This window comes from Actinia tenebrosa, unplaced genomic scaffold (genome assembly GCF_029948245.1).
Source record: "Actinia tenebrosa isolate PJP-AT-01 unplaced genomic scaffold, QUT_ActTen_1.0 PGA_scaffold0__85_contigs__length_37466705, whole genome shotgun sequence".
NCBI lineage: Eukaryota > Metazoa > Cnidaria > Anthozoa > Actiniaria > Actiniidae > Actinia > Actinia tenebrosa.
Window position 1 is genome coordinate 12762633 of NW_028292569.1, and position 20847 is coordinate 12783479.

The window sequence follows — 20847 nt, forward strand, 5'->3', positions numbered from 1 at the left end:
TTTTCTGGACTTGTATTAATTAGGTTTTCATTTGTTGGATGAGTTGGTTGGTGGGCCAGTCTTGAACTTACAGTTTTGCCTTCACCTAAGCTTAGAGCTCTCAAAATGGGTTTTCCCTTTGCTTGTCTGTCAGTATTGGTGTCACCACATTTGGCATACACGTCCCCTTCTGTCTTGGGCAACGTATCCTGCAGGTTGGGAAGCTGTCCAAGCGATGTGGCTTGTCTTATCTTCATAGGGACTATTTGGTTCTGATGGAGTGCCTTTGAACTCTCCTTTTTAGAATGCTTACGATGCCACGAACTCATGTCTTCTTCTTCTTTCAGTTGATGGTCAGAAAAGTCGTTATTGGAATGATTCAGTTCCGTTGTGATTTCTCCGTTGTCCCTCATGTAGGCCGTGTTTTCATCACTTTCCACCATGTTTTCTTGCAGCTCAACGTCTCTTTCAGGAACAACACGGATTTCAAGATCGTGTAGATCTTTTTCAGCTCGTCGAGTCGTGACTTCATCTTCCATTCTTTCACTCAGATTTTCATTCCTCTTGTTTTGCATATTTGCGAACAGCGACTCGTACTGTAGGTTATCAAGCTTAAGGTTGTCATTTTCTTTCTGCAGATTACTCAGACACGATAACAGAACCGTATCTTTTTGATTGTTTTGGGTTGACACGTTGTCAAGGCTGGCTGCTTCATCCGGTGAGGATTGCTGTGTATTTGCGTTATATGTTCCCTGTGGCGACATTGATTCATAGATATCACCATTCCTCTCAAGCCACTCAACTTTTCCATTTAATACTGTAAACCTCTCCAAAAGCAACACGCATTTGGCTTCAAGATGCTCAAAAAACTTCAAACAAGGATCAGCTTCATTTTCTGTGACTGACCTCAGTGATGGTGCTTGAATATCTGATGGCACTGTCGAACGGAAGCCAATTTCATTTGCACTCGAAGATTTCAAATCTTTCCGAGGTTTATCTCCTCTTGAAGATTGGGTAGGAGGAAATCTATTTACTTTCATCTCTTTTATTTTTCCGTCTGTAAAATCGCTGTTGAAAGATTTAGAATTTAAAGTTTCAGCACGTCGTACAGTTGCAGGTGGTCTTTCTTCTCTCCCATCACGACTGGATGTTTCAAATTCTTTCATAATCTTTTTACGTGTTCGAACTTCACTGTCAATACTATTCGTCCTCTCTAATTTTCTTGCAATTTGCTCCACTGAATTACCATCTTTGTCAACGTTCGAAGACATCTCAGAAGTCGCCGAAAACTTCTCGAAGGACGACTTGTTGTTTTTGGACGAGGTAGGAATGCTTTTCAGCTGGAGAGGAATTGCATTCACTTTCTCGGCGTGTGTTGTTTGTAGGACTTCATTAATCCTGTGTATCAGATTCTCGCATCCTTTTTGGATTTGCAGTTTCATAAGCTTGTGTTTCTTTTTCTCAATTTTCAATTTCTGGTTATTCTTTTCCAACAGGAGTTTGTCCCTAGATAAGCTTTCCAAACGAGATCGAAAAGATAGATTCTCTTCCAGAATCTTATCGACCTCTGGACTTGTCTTTCCAGATATCTTTTGGAGATTCTCCTCCAGGACTTTATTTTTCTCGAACATTTCGTTCAATTTTCTCGATAGGTTTTCTTTATCTTCATTGATGACGCTCAGCTTAATCCTAAGCGACTGAAGAGTTTCACTCTGCGAGGTTTTTGTGTTAAGTGCCCTTATCTGATTTTCCAAATCCACTTTACTTTGCTCTTCCTGCGTTTGATGACACAATTCGTGTCTTTTTCTAAAGGATGAAGTTTTATTCTTGTTTACATCAGAGCTATCCTCATCATGACCAATCTCTTGAAAAGATACTATAGTAGTTTTGTCTTCCTTCAAGGGCTTTACGATGTCCACATTTCCTTGATCCTTATCGAAGGAATTCTTCAAATCCTCCATTTCGATCCAAATGTTACTTAGTGCATTCATTAGGTCTAGTTTCTCTCCTTCTAAATTACTTTTCTCGTTTTCCAACTGCTTGATCGTGTTTTCAAGCTCAGTGATACGACTGGGAGCATCACTAACAACCTTCTTGTCACCATCTTCCTTCTCGAGTGCTTTACTCGTGAGCTTAACGCCATCAAAACTTTCCAACGAGGGTGAACCTTTGCCTTCACTTTTGTTTTTTGTAGAACTGTTCTTCATACTCTTGGAAAATATTTTTCTCTTGAAGAACTTGAACCCCCGATCTGTCTTAGTAGACACATTTCTCCTTACGCCGTTTTGCTTGTGTACCCGCGCATTGGATTCCTTTACGTCGTGAGGTTCTGCTTTAGAGCTAGAGCTTCCTCGGTGTGAGCCTCCACTATTCCCCGGGGTGCCTAGAGGCTCCATTTTATTAAATTCCTTCGGCGATTCGAAGTTTCTTTCAAATTTTGATTCACCTATTTTCATCGTGTTATTGTTGGAAGATTTGGCGTCATTGTCAATTTGAAGCTTCTCTTCTGCTTTCGAGTCTCTCTCTCTCCTCTCTCTCCATTCCTTTTCTTCAGGATGTTCGGTTATTCTTTCAGATTCCTCTGCTGCAAAGTCGAATATTTTAACAGGCTTTTCTTCCGGGTCATCCAATTTTTTGAATGAACTTCCAAGGTAATCTTCACCAAAAGAGAAAGAAGAATAGCTCGCCATCATAGCATCGTTCGAAGCTGGGACGAAATCCTCTGACATTTCTGTTGGATTTGCAGCAAGATTTTTATGAGTATCAGATGTGAGATTTGTTGCAAGATCAGAGCAGTTTTCTATACCTTCCATAACAGACTGCAAAACACTGGAAAATTTCTCAATAGTAGATAACTGTGGTAAATCGTTCAAAACTAAACCTTCCAATATATTTTTATTATAAATTTGCGAATTCACTTTCTGGCACTCTCTTTTGGGAAGTGTTGAGTGTAACTTTCTGTAGGCCTCTAAAGTATGGTTGTGCTCGCTGGAATCAATCTCATGAAAAGTTTCATTTACAGTTCCTAGAAATCTTAATCCTTCTTCATCCTGAATCGAAGGCTGGAAGAAAGAGCTCTTTTTTGCATGGATCTTTGAAGTTGTCAAACTTTGGTCCTCTTTTCCGGCTTCTTCTTGGTTTTGACTGCTGTCTGTCAACGACTTCTCCTTCTCAAAATGCTCACTTTTCTTATAGTTCCTAGAACTTGAGAATGTAGCATTAATGATTCCTAAGTCTTTGTTGCTTGTATCTCTTCTCTGAAGCTTTGAACAAGCCAAAGTTTTAGTTCCTGATTCATTAATCAGCTCGACAGTTTCCCTAGCACCCTGGACGACGTCACTTGAATGTCTTGCTGTGTTTTCTTGATTGCTTTCTATCGTATAAATGACTCCCTGTTCTTTCAAAGCACAGACTACGCAGCATGGGATTGTACAAGGACTCCAAGAGCTTTTCTCGAGTTCCAGAGGGTTTAGGTGTTTGCTACAGAAGTAGGTGCCTTTTTCATATACAATGCGGAGGTATCATCTTTTTCGAAACTTTCTGAAAGAACTTCAAGAATTTTAGGAATGTCCTCCAATGCTTTGCCGATAATGTTTTGAGAACTCCTCAGATGTTTGGATAAATGTCTGACAATGGTGTTCAGCTGTTTGACAGTGCTCCTTTTGTTCGTCCTACATGGACAAGTTATATTCATCTCCAAGATAAATTGATCAACATTGTCTTGTAACTCAGTGTGGTAGCATGTTGTCCATTGAGGTAGAGTCTCACCACATTTGATCCAATTTTTCTTCGTTGTATAAGTTAATGAATTTAAATATAACTCATTTTAAAGCTCGGACTGAAAACCTGTTTTTAATGGCGTGGGCAGATTTTCTTTGTTTAAGGCTACTACACTGCCAGCTGCAATTCAGAGGATTCTTGTCTGTTTCTTTGTGCAACCAGGGAGCGATCCTACACACTCTTCAAACTCATTAGCGACTGATTTTTACAGTGTCGGGATCATTACAATAAGTTCTGATAAATCTCTCAAACAATCTTCTTGAACATGTCTGTACTTGGTAGTGAAGCTGTAAATCACTATAAATTGTTAATCAGTTCATTTCAATTATTTTGCAGCTGAATTTATGTATGAGTAGTTCGCAGTTCACACCTCACCTTTACATTCTGTTTTAAACATTATCGTAAGACAATTGGAAGAAGAAAAAGAAGAAGAAGAAGAAGCTAAAAAGAAGAGGAAGAAAAAGAAAGACAAAAAAAATACATAAATAAATAAAAAATTAAAAAAAAGGGGGAGAGAAGGAAGGAAGCTTCGACAGCTCATCTCTTTTGTCTTCGTATTTGAAATTATTCACTACAACAACAGGATCAAAATAGATCAAAGAAACGTAGCCGTCGTTTTATTGTGCTTTATTGTGAAATGGTTCGACAGTTATTCTGAAATCAGCCCCAAAAGATATGGGAGAAAAGATGCCCCTCTTTCCAATCCTAAACCGGCTGTGAAATTTTTCTTTAGTTGGTTTAATTTCTTGCAGGGGTAGGGGTTGAAAGGTGCGATTGAAAAAGCCTGTAGCTGTCCGGTTGTCTACGTGGCAGGCGTTCCTGGCCGAGGGCTGGGGCCGAGAGGATAATGGGCCCTTATTCGTTGCGCGGGGACTGGGAAACGACCCTTTTGGCACTAAACAAACAAACAAACAAACAAACAAACAAACAAACAAATAAATAAAACAAACAAACGAACAAACGAATGAACGAACAAACAAACAAACAAACAAACGAACAAACAAACAAATAAATAAAACAAACAAACGAACAAACAAACAAACAAACGAACGAACAAACGAATGAACAAACAAACAAACAAACGAACAAACGAACAAACAAACAAACAAACAAATAAATAAACAAACAAATAAACAAACGACTGTCAAGTATAAATATTTTTAAAAAATGTTAGAATTTGTGAGAGAAAAGAGAGAAAGAGAGAAAAGGAAGATAAATTTACAAAAATATGTGTAAAATTCAAGAAGTTATCCATACCGATGCAAGTTGAAAATGTTTGGTTCGCTCGTCGTCAGTGGTAGGCAACGATTCCACTAACCACGTGTTTTATGAAATCACGTGACAACCGACTCGGGAAAGTGTTTCAATTTTTTTTCAAGAAAAGTGTTTAAATTTTTTCCAAAAAAGTGTTTACATTTTTTTCAAGAAAAGTTTTTAATTTTTTTTTCAAATTTCACAAAAACATGTTAAAAAAATCTTTAGCGTTTAAAACTGTAAATACTGTTTAAAAAAATTACATATTTTATCCCAAAAGTATTTGAAAAAGGATGGCCCTTAACGTGCTCCGTAGCTCCGTTCAATTATGAATTCTTTGAAAACCCACTCGTTCAAATTCATTCGAAAAAATATGATTTCCTATACAAAAGCCAGAAACTAATGCTATATGACACCATAGGATGTTGACAGCCATCTCCGTTATACTAGTCATGATTCATGGTGATAACACTCATTCACAGTTGAGTTTTTTCTCAATAGCCTAAAGCACCAGTTGAAGTGCTTCCGTGCTCTGCTTATCTCACTCATTACTCATTAGTCAATTCAAACAATTAAAGCTAATGACTGTTCCGAGTCTTAACTGGCGAGAGAAAAATAAGTTTTGACACTTTTAGAGCAAGTTTTTCAATTGAGTATTGGAAATAAATTCAAATTAGGAAGTGTCATTCGAGGAGACAATTGCAACAAATGACACAAGGAAAACTCGTTATCATGAAAATTTGGGTTCAATGGTTGTCGGGGGACCCATGTGTTGCGGTTGACAAATGGCCACAAGGTAATGAAGAACATTGAACTTAAGTATGACAATGAGAAATCGGTATCCTCATACATAAGAAGTGATTCTATTTTGGTGGGAAAAACATGGCTGGCGAGACAGAAGAGTTCTGAGCCTGTATTTCTCTTGGTCTCAGTTCCACCACGAAACGGAGCACAGGCAAACCAAGCAATGACTTTGAGAAGTTCGTATAGTTTTGAAAAGGAAATGAAAATACAAAAACTCAATAAATATTTAGTTAAACACATTTAACTGCCTACTTTTGAACGTTCGATTTGAGCCCACGATGTGCGCACGCTCAAAAACCGCTGAAAAATCTACAAGATTTTATTGAAGAACCATACGCGTTTTGAGCTTTGACAGGGCAAAACTCTCAAATTTTGACCGGGACTCTCTATTTTTTAATAGCTCATTCGAAAAAAACTCCTAAAAATCTAGGTTATATTAACATTTTAGAAAGAGTTTATATTTCTAACACATGAAAAAATAAATTTTTGTAGGGATTTTTGTTCGACTTTATGAGATTTTTTAAGAGCACCGAAACTACAAAATATGACAAATCAATGTATCTCTTTGTCTTTTTGTCGAAAATATCCATGTATTATTGTAGAATGATTGACTAGCCTTCATTCGTGCAATCATAGAGTCTGCAAATAACTATTATCTTATGAATCTTAATTTTTTTCTAATCACTTCCGGTGGCGCAATTTTTACTCCAAAAGCTCGTGCGTAGGCTTCCATTAAATGCTGATTATCTCAAAAACGAGCTTGGAACACCCTATTTTTCTTTCCAGATTTGGAATCAACATTAAATTTCAATTCGGAAAATCGATGTTTTTAAAAAAGTTTAATCGTTTTCCAAAAGTAGGCAGTCACCTTAAATGACAATTGTATGACTCTCTATTGATTCTTAGCACATAAAGTTCTCGTTCGGGCTGCCTCTGGGCGGAGAATGATTAAAAGAAACATGTGCTTTGGGAACAAAAATGTCATGTCGATGGAAGGGAAATCAGATCAGATGGCATGAGATTATATCGACGGGAAATATGTTGGCGAAGACTGCGGATTCTTAATTAAATGCCTTCCACGATGAAGCATCTATTGCAGTGATTGGATGTAATCAGTGTGTTATGGCGATTTTTGTGCCTATGCTGGTCTTGTTATTCTAGTTGAATTCTCTGAAATGTCGGTAAAATCGATTCAAAATGAAATGCGCAAACGCACTGCTCCATCAAGAATATATATATTCACTCGTCAACACAAAGCATTAAATAGATGCTGCAAGTTAGTTTTAATTCAAAGAATGATTCAAATAAGAACCTTCGGGCCTCGGTTGAATGCTTTGTATTAACAAGTGAACCCTTTATGTAAGGTGACGAAATGAGAACGAGGACGTCGTCAAGTTGAAAAAAGATTCGCATAAACAAACCAAAAATCCATTGTGCCTGTGACAAAAGTGAAGCCAGTTGGTTCCTAACTGACAAAAAAACAATTGACGGTTTTCACAGCCGCCATGCTGGATGAATTTTTTAAAAAATTCGTCATTAGTCTCTTTTATTATGTCATCCAACATGGCCGCCATGTCTTTTGTTATTTCATTCTCTTGGGTATGATTGAAAACGAAGTAAATTTGAAGGAAAGCAAAAACGGACGCGATATGCTTTTTACTAATTTACAGAATCACTGTTTTGAATTGCGCACACGTTCCGGTCTATCTTCCCAACATGCGCGGTGCATTGACTGTCAGAAGGTACATGCATCAAGAGTTCCGCGCTAATGCTCTAAGCGCATGCTCAAGGGATCAAAAAGAGGGAGCATGGGTTCTAGAAACGGCAAAAAAATTTGATCGTATTTTTCTAATCAAGCACAATATTTTATTAAATATTCAATTGCAAGTAGCATTAAGCTAATTAAAAAACAAAATATACCAAAATATAGCAATTTTTACAGCCGACGATCCCGCCCGACCCATTGAGCATGCGCTTAGTGTAGGAGCGCGGAACTTTTGATGCATGTATAGCAGGATACAAAAATATGGTATTACTCACATGCATATGATTCAAGACCGCCCTATCTTAGCTTCTTAACTTGTTTGTACATTTTATATATCTTTCCAAGGTCAAGAAATATATATATAGAGAGAAAAAGAGAGCAGGCAGGAGTTGACATTCAAGTTGGTCTCTAATGATTATCATATTATAAGGATACTAGAGTAAAACCAGTGCCTCATTTAAAGGATTATGTTTCCAGTAGTGAGAGAAAAAAGCTTTAAATTTTATTTTTGGTAACTTTGAATAATAATTCAAAACCCACCTGACCGCTATTGTGACGTAAAGTTGTGATAGAAATAAATGCAATACGGAATCATTTGAAAAAGTCGGAATTCAACACTTTAAGTCTTTTAAAACTTTATGATTATTTGTCATCTTTGTATATTGGGTTTCCTGTGGTTCAACTTTTCTTTCGGCCAGTTTGGGCTTCCTGTGGTGAAATGTTGGTGGCAGGGAAAGGGCAGGGGAAATGGGATAAGAATCGTTGCTGGGAAAAAAGAAATGTTAAGATTTCAGATTTGAATATTGTAATATTCATGTTATTTTTGGATAAAGAGGACACTTTCAAAAAAGAAAAAAATACATATAGAATTTAAAACCGGTATACACATATTAAAAGGAATGGATTATAATCATTCTATTCTCTAATATTAGGATTCACTTCATATTTATTTAGTACTGAAATAAATACATTCGTAAATAAAGTAAATAAAGATTGGGTACGGTAACGGAATCCCCATAAAGAAATTTATACATCGTTTGACACCTATTTCTACATCTTCAGGGGATGTAGCTCAGTGGTAGAGCGTCCGCTTTGCATGCGGAAGGCCCGGGGTTCGATACCCCGCATCTCCAAATTTTTACTTTAGTTTTATCAAAAGAGGACGCCGCTCAATAGTTATATTTTTGGCCACTCTTTCAAATTGAGGCGTCGTACTAGCTCTTTCGAAATAAAATAAGTTATCATTTCCAATTAACGTTTTTTTTGTCAACATATGTTTTACAAAAAAAGTATAAGCTTACAAAAGATTTACTGTACCTGTGCGACCTGTGAGTCAAACATTTGAAATCTTTTTGCAAGAAGAAAATAATAACAAGCATGCAGAAAGTTCCTTTCACTGTTTTACAAATTCTATGAAAGAAATCAAAATTTTTTAAATAAATAAACGCCATATGATGAACTGAAAACGCAGACAAGAAAACAAACAGCTCGATGGTATCTTGAAAAGTATTTACAACAGCTTTTAAATTATCGTAAAGTATCCTGATAAATGATGAAAGAGATATCAATAAAATATTAAATAATTTAATAATTAGTAATTGGGTACCCTGTGTTACCCCAGTCCCGACGAGTTATCACGTGACCAGTCAGGTTACCACCGAATAAGGGCGCTACTGCGCATGTGTAAGAGGTATCTGCTCTTCCACATGCAATAACATGGACGTCTTTCCCGTTGGTTTTTATTGATTTTCAAGCTTTAAAAGCTTCCTAAACATTTTCTGTCAACCTCAGAAGGAATCTGAGTGATGCTGGTTTCATATGTTCTTCAACGGTAAGCTTAGCTTGAATGTGAATGGTTCTGCGATTCACTTTTCCGAGGCTGGTTGAAGCCATTTTGGAGTGCGTTCGGGAAATGTCAAATCAATAGCTTGAATATTCGTGAAAATATTCTATTAATGGACTGCCCTTCAAGCTCGATATATAGTTTATAAAACGCTATAACTATGTCACATAAGTATTCTGTCCTATAGTTTCTCCATCATGCATAGTTTGTCTTCAAAACTATTGTCCAAATCTACGTTGTGGCTTTCGTTCATTCTTCTTCCGGTATTTAACACGAAAATGCGCGTAGATTTCCACCGAAAAAAAAAGATTCCTTCAGACCTAGAACACCCTTTGGTATAAGTTTTAATACTGTTAAGAAATAGGATTTATTTAAGTTCTCTGAGTAGCCATCGCAAAGAAAAGAAGAGCTGTAGTTGTGCAGTGATCATTAATGATGAGGCTTCGCCATAACTTGATTATTATTTTTTAGTTTTAATTTTACTAAGAATTACGAACCTCATTAATATAAAGAGATACCTGAGATACCTTAAAAGCAGATATAAATCCTCAAACCTCTAGGAACTGTGTCTTGGAAGATAACTGAATTACATCGAACTAATAAGCTGGACGCTTTTCAACTAGAACTACACCGTTTCCTGTCTAGTAGGTTATAAAATTTTTTATTTTTTACCAACTTGGAAAAATGTCAAATTGAAAGAAGAGGAATCTTTCATTAGATCTAAGTTTATTTTCAAATGCTTCGTAGAAGATAATACCAATAAAGTTTTATTTGTTTTTAAAGTTTAGATTCCATCGACTTAAAATGTGTGCTTATACATTCTATGTTGAATTCTATGTTCAATCCTTGTTGAAGACATTCAATATTTCTTCTTTCCAAACTTGAGCTTTGTACAAAAAAAATTTTATGACGTTATTGATACATATAAAAGTATTATTGGAATTAATTAGTATTGTTTTAATTTTAATTTATTACTAGTCTAAAGATGCTTTTTTATAAATTTTGATGACACTTTTGTTTGTTTTGTGAAAGTCTTTTTGTTATTTGTTTGTATTGTGGAAGTCTTTTTGTTATTTGTTTATCTTGAAAACAAGCAATAAAAATTAAAACAGTTGATAGATAGATAATTTGTAACACTGTATGGTATGTAAAAATGAAACTGATGTTTCGGACATTAGTCCTTCATCGGAGTGTGAAGTGTGCTTATACTCCGATGAAGGACTAATGTCCGAAACGTCAGTTTCATTTTTACATGCCATACGGTGTTACAAATTATCTAGCTATCAACTGTTTTACTGAAAACACTGACGCAGTTTACACTAGTTTTCACTAGTTTTCCACCTTATTCAATGAAAATTAAACATTACACATTGAATTGGAAAAGCAGAAAAAAATTATATTTTCTTTATTTTCTTACCCTATCCATACCAATAGACCTATCCTGAATTCGCTTGACTGGTCACGAAACAATGGTTACAAGTTGAGGTTGAACTCGATGAATAAAAGAATCAAGTTCAGTCTCTACTTCAAACCATGGTTTCATGGTCAGTCAAGCGAATTCGGGATAGTTCTATTTGTTAAAAATGCTTGGCCATGTGTATATTTATATATTACCTACATGTAGTATGCTTTGCAGTTATAATGATTGAGTATATAATATGAGTTCCTTAAATTTTTTATTTCAGTAACACAAAAGCTGCAAAAAATATCTGAAGGGGAAGACAACTCAAACAATCAATTTTTACCTTTTTGATAGGTGCAAAATACTCCAAATCTTTTTGTATTTATGTGTGGAAACAAACTTGTGTTTAAAGACTTTCATGTGAAATATAATGACTGTATCTGTAAAAGGAGGGGGACAAGGGGAACAGACCCCACCCAATCCACCAGCAACAACACCTAAGAATGCCGAACCCAGTGCTCCTGCAACTTCAGGTGAGGAGCAGCCACCAAATGAGAACGAACTGGCACAACAGGACAATGAACTAGCAGAAAACAATGAACTGCTTTTGCCATCAGGAGAACCGTTTTTTCCAGTCGCTGAACTGGCAAAACTGGATGAAATGATAAATAGACAGAGATGGGTAGTACCTGTGTTACCTAAAGGAGAGCTTGAAGTTTTACTAGAAGCTTCCATTAAACTATGTAAAGCTGGTATGTATTTGATCTTATTTTAAAAATGCTTTGTTTGTGTAGCAAGTATATTGGGATTACAGTGGAACTCTTTCACATTGTAGTCTATTGTTTCTTGTGGTACTCTTGATGCTTGATCGCTTGATTGGTTGGCTGTCGAAGACCAAATATCTGAAATATAATGCATTATTTTGTTTGTGTCTTGGAAAGCTCTTAAAGTATAATACTAATTACTGGAATTACCTAAGGGCAAATATAAGATATATTAGTAGACATGAAGTATCACTATAGTAAGTGATTAAAATAACGACTGTTCAGTGACTAGTCATAATCACTAGCCAAGTTAGTTTTAGCTTGGTCATACTTATTTCTGGGTCAAAATTACTGATCGAAATGACCAGCAAGGCAAAGATTTGACCAGACAAATTCCAATTCTGGCTGGATATTCTCCAATGACTGGCTGTTATTTTAAGCCCTAATAATATTATTAATGTCGATACTGGTAGGTGAGTGGTGATGGGTAGTATGAGGTGAGTGGTGGTGGGTAGTATGAGGTGAGTGGTGGTGGGTAGTAGCAGGTGAGTGGTGGTAGGTAGTATGAGGTGAGTGGTGGTGGGTAGTAGTAGGTGAGTGGTGGTAGGTAGTATGAGGTGAGTGGTGATGGGTAGTATGAGGTGAGTGGTGGTGGGTAGTAGCAGGTGAGTGGTGGTGGGTAGTAGCAGGTGAGTGGTGGTGGGTAGTAGCAGGTGAGTGATGGTGGGTAGTAGCATGTGAGTGGTGGTGGGTAGTAGGAGGTGAGTGGTGGTGGGTAGTAGCAGGTGAGTGGTGGTGGGTAGTAGCAGGTAAGTGGTGGTGGGTAGTAGTAGCTGAGTGGTGGTGGGTAGTAGCAGGTGAGTGGTGGTGAGTAGTAGCAGGTGAGTGGTGGTGGGTAGTAGCAGGTAAGTGGTGGTGGGTAGTAGCAGGTGAGTGGTGGGGGGTAGTAGGATGTAGTAGAACTAGTGAATGAATGGTAATAATGAATGGTAATGATGAGAATGAAGAATAGAGTAATACTAGACTGATGTTTCATTTTGGTTACAATATAGGTCTTGACACAAAAAGCGAAGATTGTCAAAGGTTTTTCAGGGATGGACTGACCCTGTCATTTCATAAAATACTCAATGATGAAGCAGTAAATGGATGGAAATATGAGATACATGTAAGTCAAAGCTGTAACCTAGAAGAAAAATAGAAATGTTACACCAATGATGGATATACAACAACAACAACCTTTTATTGTACCTAGAATTACATGCATATTTACAAACAAAATTACATAACTATAAGTACAGGCCCTAGCTAATAACTGTAAAGTTAAAAATGCGCTAGGGTCATATAGTACATATAGTTAATGTTTGATTATAAACTGTTTGAGATGTTAAAGCAATTTTCATTATTATGCAAAGTTATAGCTGCATGCGGAAATGTGTTTTTTTTTGTGGCCGTCAATGAAAAATAATTGGTTGATACCTTTAACATTTTTGACTGGCAGCAATGAAAAACCAATTTCCAATGGCCTAGTTGCGACTGATAATATATTGTTTTATTGAACATTAAAGTAAATTTTTTGTTTTTACTTTTTTTTCTAGAAATGTATCCTGAAGAACACAGAAAAACTAATTGAATTATGTGTAGTCAAACTACCTCAGGATTGGTTTCCTCTGCTAGATCTACTGTCACTGGTATTCAACCCTCTATCAAGGTATTTAGAATAGATAGCGTACGCTGCTAATGCATCGTCTTTCAACACTGTTGTTCCAAAGATTCAAGCACTGTGGACACCATATGTGAATTGAGTTTGTTTGATGTGTTGTTCTATCCTATTCTACCAGGGTTTTCTCCGAGTTTTTCTGTTTCCTTCCTCCATGAAAATCAGCATTTGAGTTGAACGTTGTGTGCATAGAACATTAAATGTAGTGATAGTTTGTGTGAGTGAGTAAAAAGGTTAGAACAAGCCTTCAAAAGTCTGTCCCCTGTAACCATACATTCTTCGTAAATTTTCAACACTTTTGAAAGTCAATAATGTTGGTTCTTTTCATCCAATTATGTTCAAATTTGTCAGACTTACTAAAGTTGAGATACTTTTTCGAATGACAAAAAAATTCTAATGAGATTAAAATTCAAAACTTGCCCCAGTCTTTTGCTCGTTTTCTAAAGTGCCAATAAGCCTGAAGCGAGATGACGTTTTACCCCCCGACTCTATACCATAATAGTTTTTAAAATTCTTTCATATTAAAATTTTTGATTCCTTAGAGAATACAGGAACAATAGTCATAATTAAAGAACAAAAGCAATGTGAAAAGGATTATGGTCTAGAGACGGGGGTAAAAGGGCATCTCGCTTCTGGCTTATTCTATCATGGAATGAAAGCCTCTAGTTTGTTGTCCCTTGGCTACTAAGTACAACCCCATAAAATTAGGAATATTAAATGATAAAGTTTGCTGTAGATAGCTTAACAAAAGTGTTTTTTGTTTTATAGATTTAATGATTATAATGGAGCCCGACCATCAGAGACTTTATCTCAGGGTACTTCATCATCATCAACAAATACCTCTGATAACAATACTGAAGTATACGCAAAGTCACCAGAAACAGGACCGCCAAAGGTAACATGAGCAATAGAGAAGTGAATTAAGTGTTTCTTTGTAGATTGGTATCATTATTATAGATAAACTACTCTGACAACCTTAAAATTAGAAATTTAATAACTGAACTTTTAAGCTTAATGTCCATCATCATGGTATGATGTTTGGAATGACATTCAGTGGTTATTTATACAAGTACAAAAAAATCTGCTCTGCTGCCCTTGCTCATTTTTCTAGTCCATTCACATTGCTCTACCTCTCTATCTCTTGCTTTTGATGTTGTTTTGTCATACTTGCTCATTTTTTCATTTCCTATCTATCTATTTAATCAACAGGGGTGGCTTGTCGACCTGGTCAACAGGTTTGGTTCCTTGGGTGGTTTTGGTATTCTACAAGACAGAGTGTGCAGCAAAGATAATCTCAATGTTCCTTTATTATCAGCATTATTAAAGTAAGTTCTTCTAGTTTTACTTAATTTCTAGGTTCATTGCTATTTCTTACCTTGTGTCCTTACCTTGGGTATTATTTCTTTCTTTACTAGAAATGTTTTCAGCCTTGCTGCAATGTCTTCCCATTTCAGACCCTGTGTTATTCCCTTGAGTGTCATTTCTTTGCTTACCAGTAATGCTTGAGATAATGTTTAACATATGGCAGAGACTCATGCAAAGAATCAGCTTTTTTAATATTATGGTTATTTATGATGTATTTTGACCAAAGTTATTGATGTTTAGGCCATTTGGATATTGTGCTGAAGTGTTGACAACACAAACTGTTGAAAAGTACTTTCTACCTATAATAGTAAGTAGTATTTTACCATCATTATCATATGGGGGAATGGCAGTTATAGTAATATTATAGTATAAGGATAACTGATTTTAGGCTTGATATGATGGTGATGGTAATGCATAATGATGGTTGATGATGGTGGTGATGATAATGATGATGGTGATAATGATGATGGTGATAATAATGATGATGATTGATGATGGTGGTAATAATGATGATGGTGATGATGATGGTGGTAATGATGGTGATGATGTTGGTGATGATAATGATGATGATGATTGATGATGGTGGTAATAATGATGATGGTGATGATGATGGTGATGATTGATGATGGTGATGATGTTGGTGATGATAATGATGTTGGTGATGATAATGATGATGGTGATGATGGTGGTAATGATTGATGATGGTGGTAATAATGATGATAGTGGTGATGATGGTGGTAATGATTGATGATGGTGATGTTGGTGATGATTGATGATGGTGGTAATAATGATGATGATGATGGTGATGAAGATGGTGATGATTGATGATGGTGGTAATGATAGTGATGATGTTGGTGATGATTGATGATGGCGGTTATAATGATGATGGTGATGGTTATTTTGATGATGATTGATGATGGTGGTGTTAATGATGGTGATGGTGTTGATGATGATTAATGCATATAATGATTGATGATGGTGATATATGGTGTGATATCTAATTTTACTGACTAAATAAAATGTAGATGTAGATGATGATTGATGAAGGTGGTGACAATGATAATAGTAATGATGATGATCAAGATGGTGATGATTGATGATGGTGGTGTTAATGATGATGATGTTGGTGATGGTGATAATTATAATGATGATTAGTGATGGTGATGATAATGGTAGTGGTGATGATGATTGATGATTGTGATAGTAATTTTTATAATGATACATGGCTATGATAGTTGATGATGATGATGATGGTTGTAATGATATATGACGACAGTGATGATAATCTAATTAATGTTCACGCTAAAAATACTGTAACCTTTTCTTCATCAGAAATTTGTTCCAGATTTCTTAGAAGGTTTATCAGATGAAGAACTCAAAAAGGAGGCCAAAAATGAGGCTAAAAATGATGCTCTCTCCTCTATCATCAAAGTAAATATTCCCAAACATTTCTCCAGACATTGGAGAAGTACTATCTTCTTAACAGTGCTTTCCCACTTCTCCTTTTTAGGCTCTTAAGAAACTTGGTACTAGAATAGAAGACAGAGAAGATATTCGTAAACAACTGGAAATCTTTAGACTTAAGATGATACTTAGGTCAGTAAACTTTATATTTCCCCATGCAAACAGCAGAATTCTAAAGACTGTTATCCAATACTTATCTTTCTTTCAATTTTTACAGACTGTTACAGATTTCCTCATTCAATGGGAAGATGAATGCACTTAATGAGGTAAAACATCTTATAAACTGTAATAGTTACTGTACAGACACACTAACCAGGGCCACTTGAACAAAATTTAAGATAAAAGAGGATTTAGCCAATCAGGAGAGAGAGAAATCAGTATCATATTGACCTCAGCTCTGTCAGCAACAAATTAACAACAGCAACCACAACAACAACAACAAAAATTTAATATCAACAATCAGCTAAAAGGGAAGCCAACTTTTGGTCTTCCCTTTAACACAACAACTCTCCTTGGTTTATGGTTGTGGGCTCAACACTCAGACATTCCCTCATGTAACAACCATCTACTATATTGCTTACTATCAATCACGACTTTTTGGAGTTGACTGGGGGGCAAACAAGCGGTTGACTGGGGGGCAACTAGCGGATGCTAAGTCAAAACATATCAAAGTAAGTCCTCAAACTATTGTATTTGACTATTTTCACGACATCAAACCAGAAAACAAGAGATCAAAATAACCACCAGGATTCTACAAGCCATCAAAAAAGAGCTATTACCGGAAGTGACGTCTATTGATAGCAACCTATACCACCATTGACTGTACTAGATTATTGATTAATATATGGTTTATTATCACTAATAGATTAATAAAGTCATATCGAGTGTATCGTACTACACCCATCCACATACTGCTGTCGATGATAAGGAGTGGTTAACAGCAGAAAGAATGGCTGTAAGTATTGAAAGTACTTGATATTTAAATATTATAATAACACTTTTTCTGCTAATAATATGTTTCACTTTGATCACTGTAAGAAAGGTTTACTCAAAGTCTTTGTATTTTTAGGAATGGATTGAATCAAATAATGTTCTGTCTATTGTTCTGAAAGATAATCTTCACCAACCTCAGGTAAATGCGAATAAATTGCCATTAATACTGTGGATGTAATGTCATCATCCATTTGATTCTCCTTGAGTCTCCTCGAGCAATAATTATGTACCATACACTACTGTCCAACATATATAATATTATTTCTGAGGTGGAGAAAAAGCCTGTGTTGCTTTTAAAGTCAATGTAAGTTAGTGACTGCCCCCCCCCCCCCCCCCCCACAGGGCCTGCCCATGTTAGGTTCCCATAAAACATTATATTAATGTACCAACCACTATAACAATAGGTTTTGTCACTTAACTTTGTTGGACTGTCCAATAGATTTTTGGTTGGCCATTTAATTGACATTAATTGTTCCTTTACTCCCACAAAGGACTAGCATCCGAAACGTCAGTTTTTTCATCTCTTAGGGTGTTAAATTTAACGTTTTATCATTACTTTTTCATTAGGAACACCAATGCAGCTCACTCACTGATTGAGCAATTTCATTCTTATGCACCAATTGTTATATTTTCTTTTCAGTATGTGGAAAAACTAGAAAAAATTATTCGATTTATAATAAAAGAGAAAGCTTTATCCCTCAAGGACCTTGACAGTATTTGGGCTGCTCAGGTATTGCATTATTATTAATATGTAATAATAGTATGATATAGCGAGAGAGCATAAATAAGAGAGGGAAACTTCTTATTGTAAATGTTATTGTTTACGACATGTAAATTCCCAGTTGGGGTATTTTTAGTAACTGGATGCAGTTTAAATTTCCCCTTCCCCTACTCCCATGTGTCATCAACTTGCACATGCGCTCCTTCCGTTTATTGTTTTGATAGTTATGATCACTAAAAACGGAATGGAAAGGGCACGTGCACGTGCAAGTTAATAATGCACGGGAGTAGAGTAAGGTGAAATTTAAGCTGCTTCTGGCTACTGAAAATAGTCAAACTGGAAATTTATGGCAAATTTTCCCTCTCTTATTTATGCTCTCTTGAATATAGTAAAAGATTAATATCCACAACGTTTAAAAGTCCTATTTTCTTGCCAAGCCTTCAGCCGTAATAATTATCAAAATAATCTGATTTTATTCTGTATTATTATAACATTAGCTTAGATAGTACATGCACTCAGACTGGTCAAGAACTGTATTGTATTAGTGAACAGAGCATGATTGCTAATGCCAACCACATGAGCACAGCCAACTTTGCAAAGGGGTTTAAGAAGACAATATTGAAAACTACTAACAGATTTTTTCCTTCTCTAAATTAGAATGAATAAAACTGCTAATTTCCTTACTCAGCTCAAAAAATAATAAAGCACTTAGGAAGCACCAAAAGCACTTGAGGAGTCTGAGAAGCATCCTTGCTGCATCCTGTTTTACTGAACAAAGCACAGAAAAAGCGATTTTATTCATTAATACGGGGCAAATTTTTGTTAAAATATTTTTTTCCCTTTTTTGATTCAGATTGGTAAACATGATGCCATTATCAAGAATATTCATGATCTACTAGCTAAACTTGCCTGGGATTTTTCCGCGGACCAGTTAGATCATCTTTTTTCCTGCTTTCAGGTACGTTCAATTCTTTAGCCTTTTTTCATTTTCATAAATGTCGCTGCATTCCTTGATTACCTGGGGGGGGGGGGGAGAGGGTACTCCCATATATTTCGTATACAGGTACATGCCGCCAAACAGGGTATGGTTTTCAGTGATTCTACTATGGAACAGGGTATATAAAATTGTGCTCACTCTGGGACAGGATATATGAAATCATGCTCTCTCTTCTCTGGAACAGGGTTTCCATTTTAGCAATACCGGAACAGGGTATGATTTTGAGCGATTTTACTCTGTAACAGGGTCAGGGTTCAGTGGGCTCATCTGCACATCCCTACCCTAAACTGGCAAGAGTACCCCCTCCCCCTCCCCGGGTTTGATTACAGACTCATCTACTCAGAGCTAGTCTTAGTACTGCATCCAATTAATGCTCACAGATATCAACAGTAAAGTAAAGAATGCACAACTTTGCAATACCAACATTTTGAAATTTCACAGATCTTTGCTGGAACAGCGTAGGTTAACCCCAAGGGACAGAAATTTTGGAACTAGAGCATTTGGCAACGTTGCCATAGAAAGTAAAATCAGGAAGAGCTAAAGAACAATGCCTTGATTCCATGTTTTCAAAAAGTTTATTTGTTTTGTAGGAAAGCTGGGCTCACGCCAGCAAGAAACAGAGAGAAAAGTTACTTGAACTCATCAGAAGACTAGCAGAAGATGACAAAGAAGGTGTCATGGCTCACAAGGTTTGTTTTCATTTTTCCATGTGGGAGACTCTTGTGCAAGGTTCACTTCACACTTTATACTAACACTACATTACCTCGCAGTCCTCGTTGTCACGTTAGTTTTTAATGAGGGAGGAAAACCGTAGAACCTAAACCTGGGGAAAGACCCTCGTGGTAAGGGAGAAAAACAACAAATCAAACAAACTCAGCTCACATAAATGTGGTTTATCCAAGCATTAAACCAGCAACCTCAAACATGAATGACACAGAGTAAGCATGGTAGGCACCCATTCCACCCAAAACTAACTCTTTTTTTCTTTGTTATTGACAGGTTCTTGGTCTTCTATGGAGTCTTACTCATAGTGATGATGTGCCTACTGATATTATGGACCTGGCACTCAGCGCGCACATCAAGATACTGGACTACAGCTGTTCCCAGGTACAGGTACACATCAAACCTTCCTTTTCTTCAATTACTGGTCAAGTATTGTCCCATCCCATTTTTGCATTTTTTCATTTTATTAACCTCTTTGTGTCTTATTGATGTACTTTACAACACTTTTGGTTTCGTGTTTTATCAGGATCGTGACTCCCAAAAAACACAGTGGATAGATAGGTGTGTGGAAGAGCTGCGTAATGACACATGGGTTCTCCCGGCACTCAAACATATCAAGGAAATCTGCATGCTGTTTTATGAGGTGAGCTATACTTGTTCAATAACTGCAAAGGTAATTAGCTACATGACTTACGGGCATTTTCCTTATTATGTAACAACCCAGACAACATGGTATAATCCATGGGTTTTTGACTTTTGTTAATCAAATTTCCAACAGTATGAATTCGTTAAAAAAAAAGATTGATGGAAGCAAAAAAATCTAGATTTCTTTTTGTGGGACGTAGACCTTTTCTGAGATAGCGAACATGGTGCATTGTGGTCTAGCTTGGGTACAATCATCTTTTGTTTATCATGCCTTATGTGGTGTTGTTTGTACCACAGCTAGACAACAATACATCCTATTTATTGAACTCAGAAAAGGCCTATTGCTGAGTACTCACCTTCTACAAATAATATATCATGAGGTTAATTTCCTTGAAAACAAAACACAACTACATGGTACTTTTGAGATTTTCATGTGCTGTAGACATAATGTCTTGCAACGTTTTACAGTTCTAACATGTAGTTGAACAAGTTTCGGCTTTTCCCATAACAGCCATCATCAGAATGAAATATGAGCATTTCTCCACTGATCCCTCTATTTACATAATTCTGTAATCCCAATCACTCAAGATCGTGGGTATTTTTCTTATGACAAAAAAATACTGTGAACACC

The 20847-nt window shown here is 36.4% G+C and overlaps 1 protein-coding gene and 1 non-coding gene across 4 annotated transcripts in view; both read left to right on the forward strand.

The window, feature by feature from the left end:
• The first annotated feature begins 8643 nt into the window (after positions 1-8643).
• On the forward strand, positions 8644-8715 carry Trnaa-ugc (transfer RNA alanine (anticodon UGC)). Its single transcript has one exon. It is a non-coding gene; the product is annotated as a tRNA-Ala (tRNA).
• A 558-nt stretch (positions 8716-9273) lies between these two features.
• LOC116286800 (ubiquitin carboxyl-terminal hydrolase 9X) overlaps positions 9274-20847 on the forward strand; it is a 38908-nt gene continuing 27334 nt past the window's right edge. Inside the window, exons 1-17 of one of the 3 annotated variants that reach the window (XM_031693381.2) lie at positions 9274-9413; positions 11111-11579; positions 12644-12756; positions 13187-13299; positions 14077-14203; positions 14518-14633; positions 14914-14980; positions 16006-16104; positions 16184-16269; positions 16355-16403; positions 17003-17092; positions 17207-17269; positions 17771-17860; positions 18705-18809; positions 19439-19537; positions 19848-19961; positions 20098-20214. In XM_031693381.2, the coding sequence (XP_031549241.1) occupies positions 11258-11579; positions 12644-12756; positions 13187-13299; positions 14077-14203; positions 14518-14633; positions 14914-14980; positions 16006-16104; positions 16184-16269; positions 16355-16403; positions 17003-17092; positions 17207-17269; positions 17771-17860; positions 18705-18809; positions 19439-19537; positions 19848-19961; positions 20098-20214 (1770 nt within the window). In that variant the 5' untranslated portion in view covers positions 9274-9413; positions 11111-11257. The remainder of the gene's footprint in view (positions 9414-11110; positions 11580-12643; positions 12757-13186; positions 13300-14076; positions 14204-14517; positions 14634-14913; positions 14981-16005; positions 16105-16183; positions 16270-16354; positions 16404-17002; positions 17093-17206; positions 17270-17770; positions 17861-18704; positions 18810-19438; positions 19538-19847; positions 19962-20097; positions 20215-20847) is intronic. The other 2 variants (XM_031693383.2, XM_031693382.2) reach the window with 2 other exon arrangements.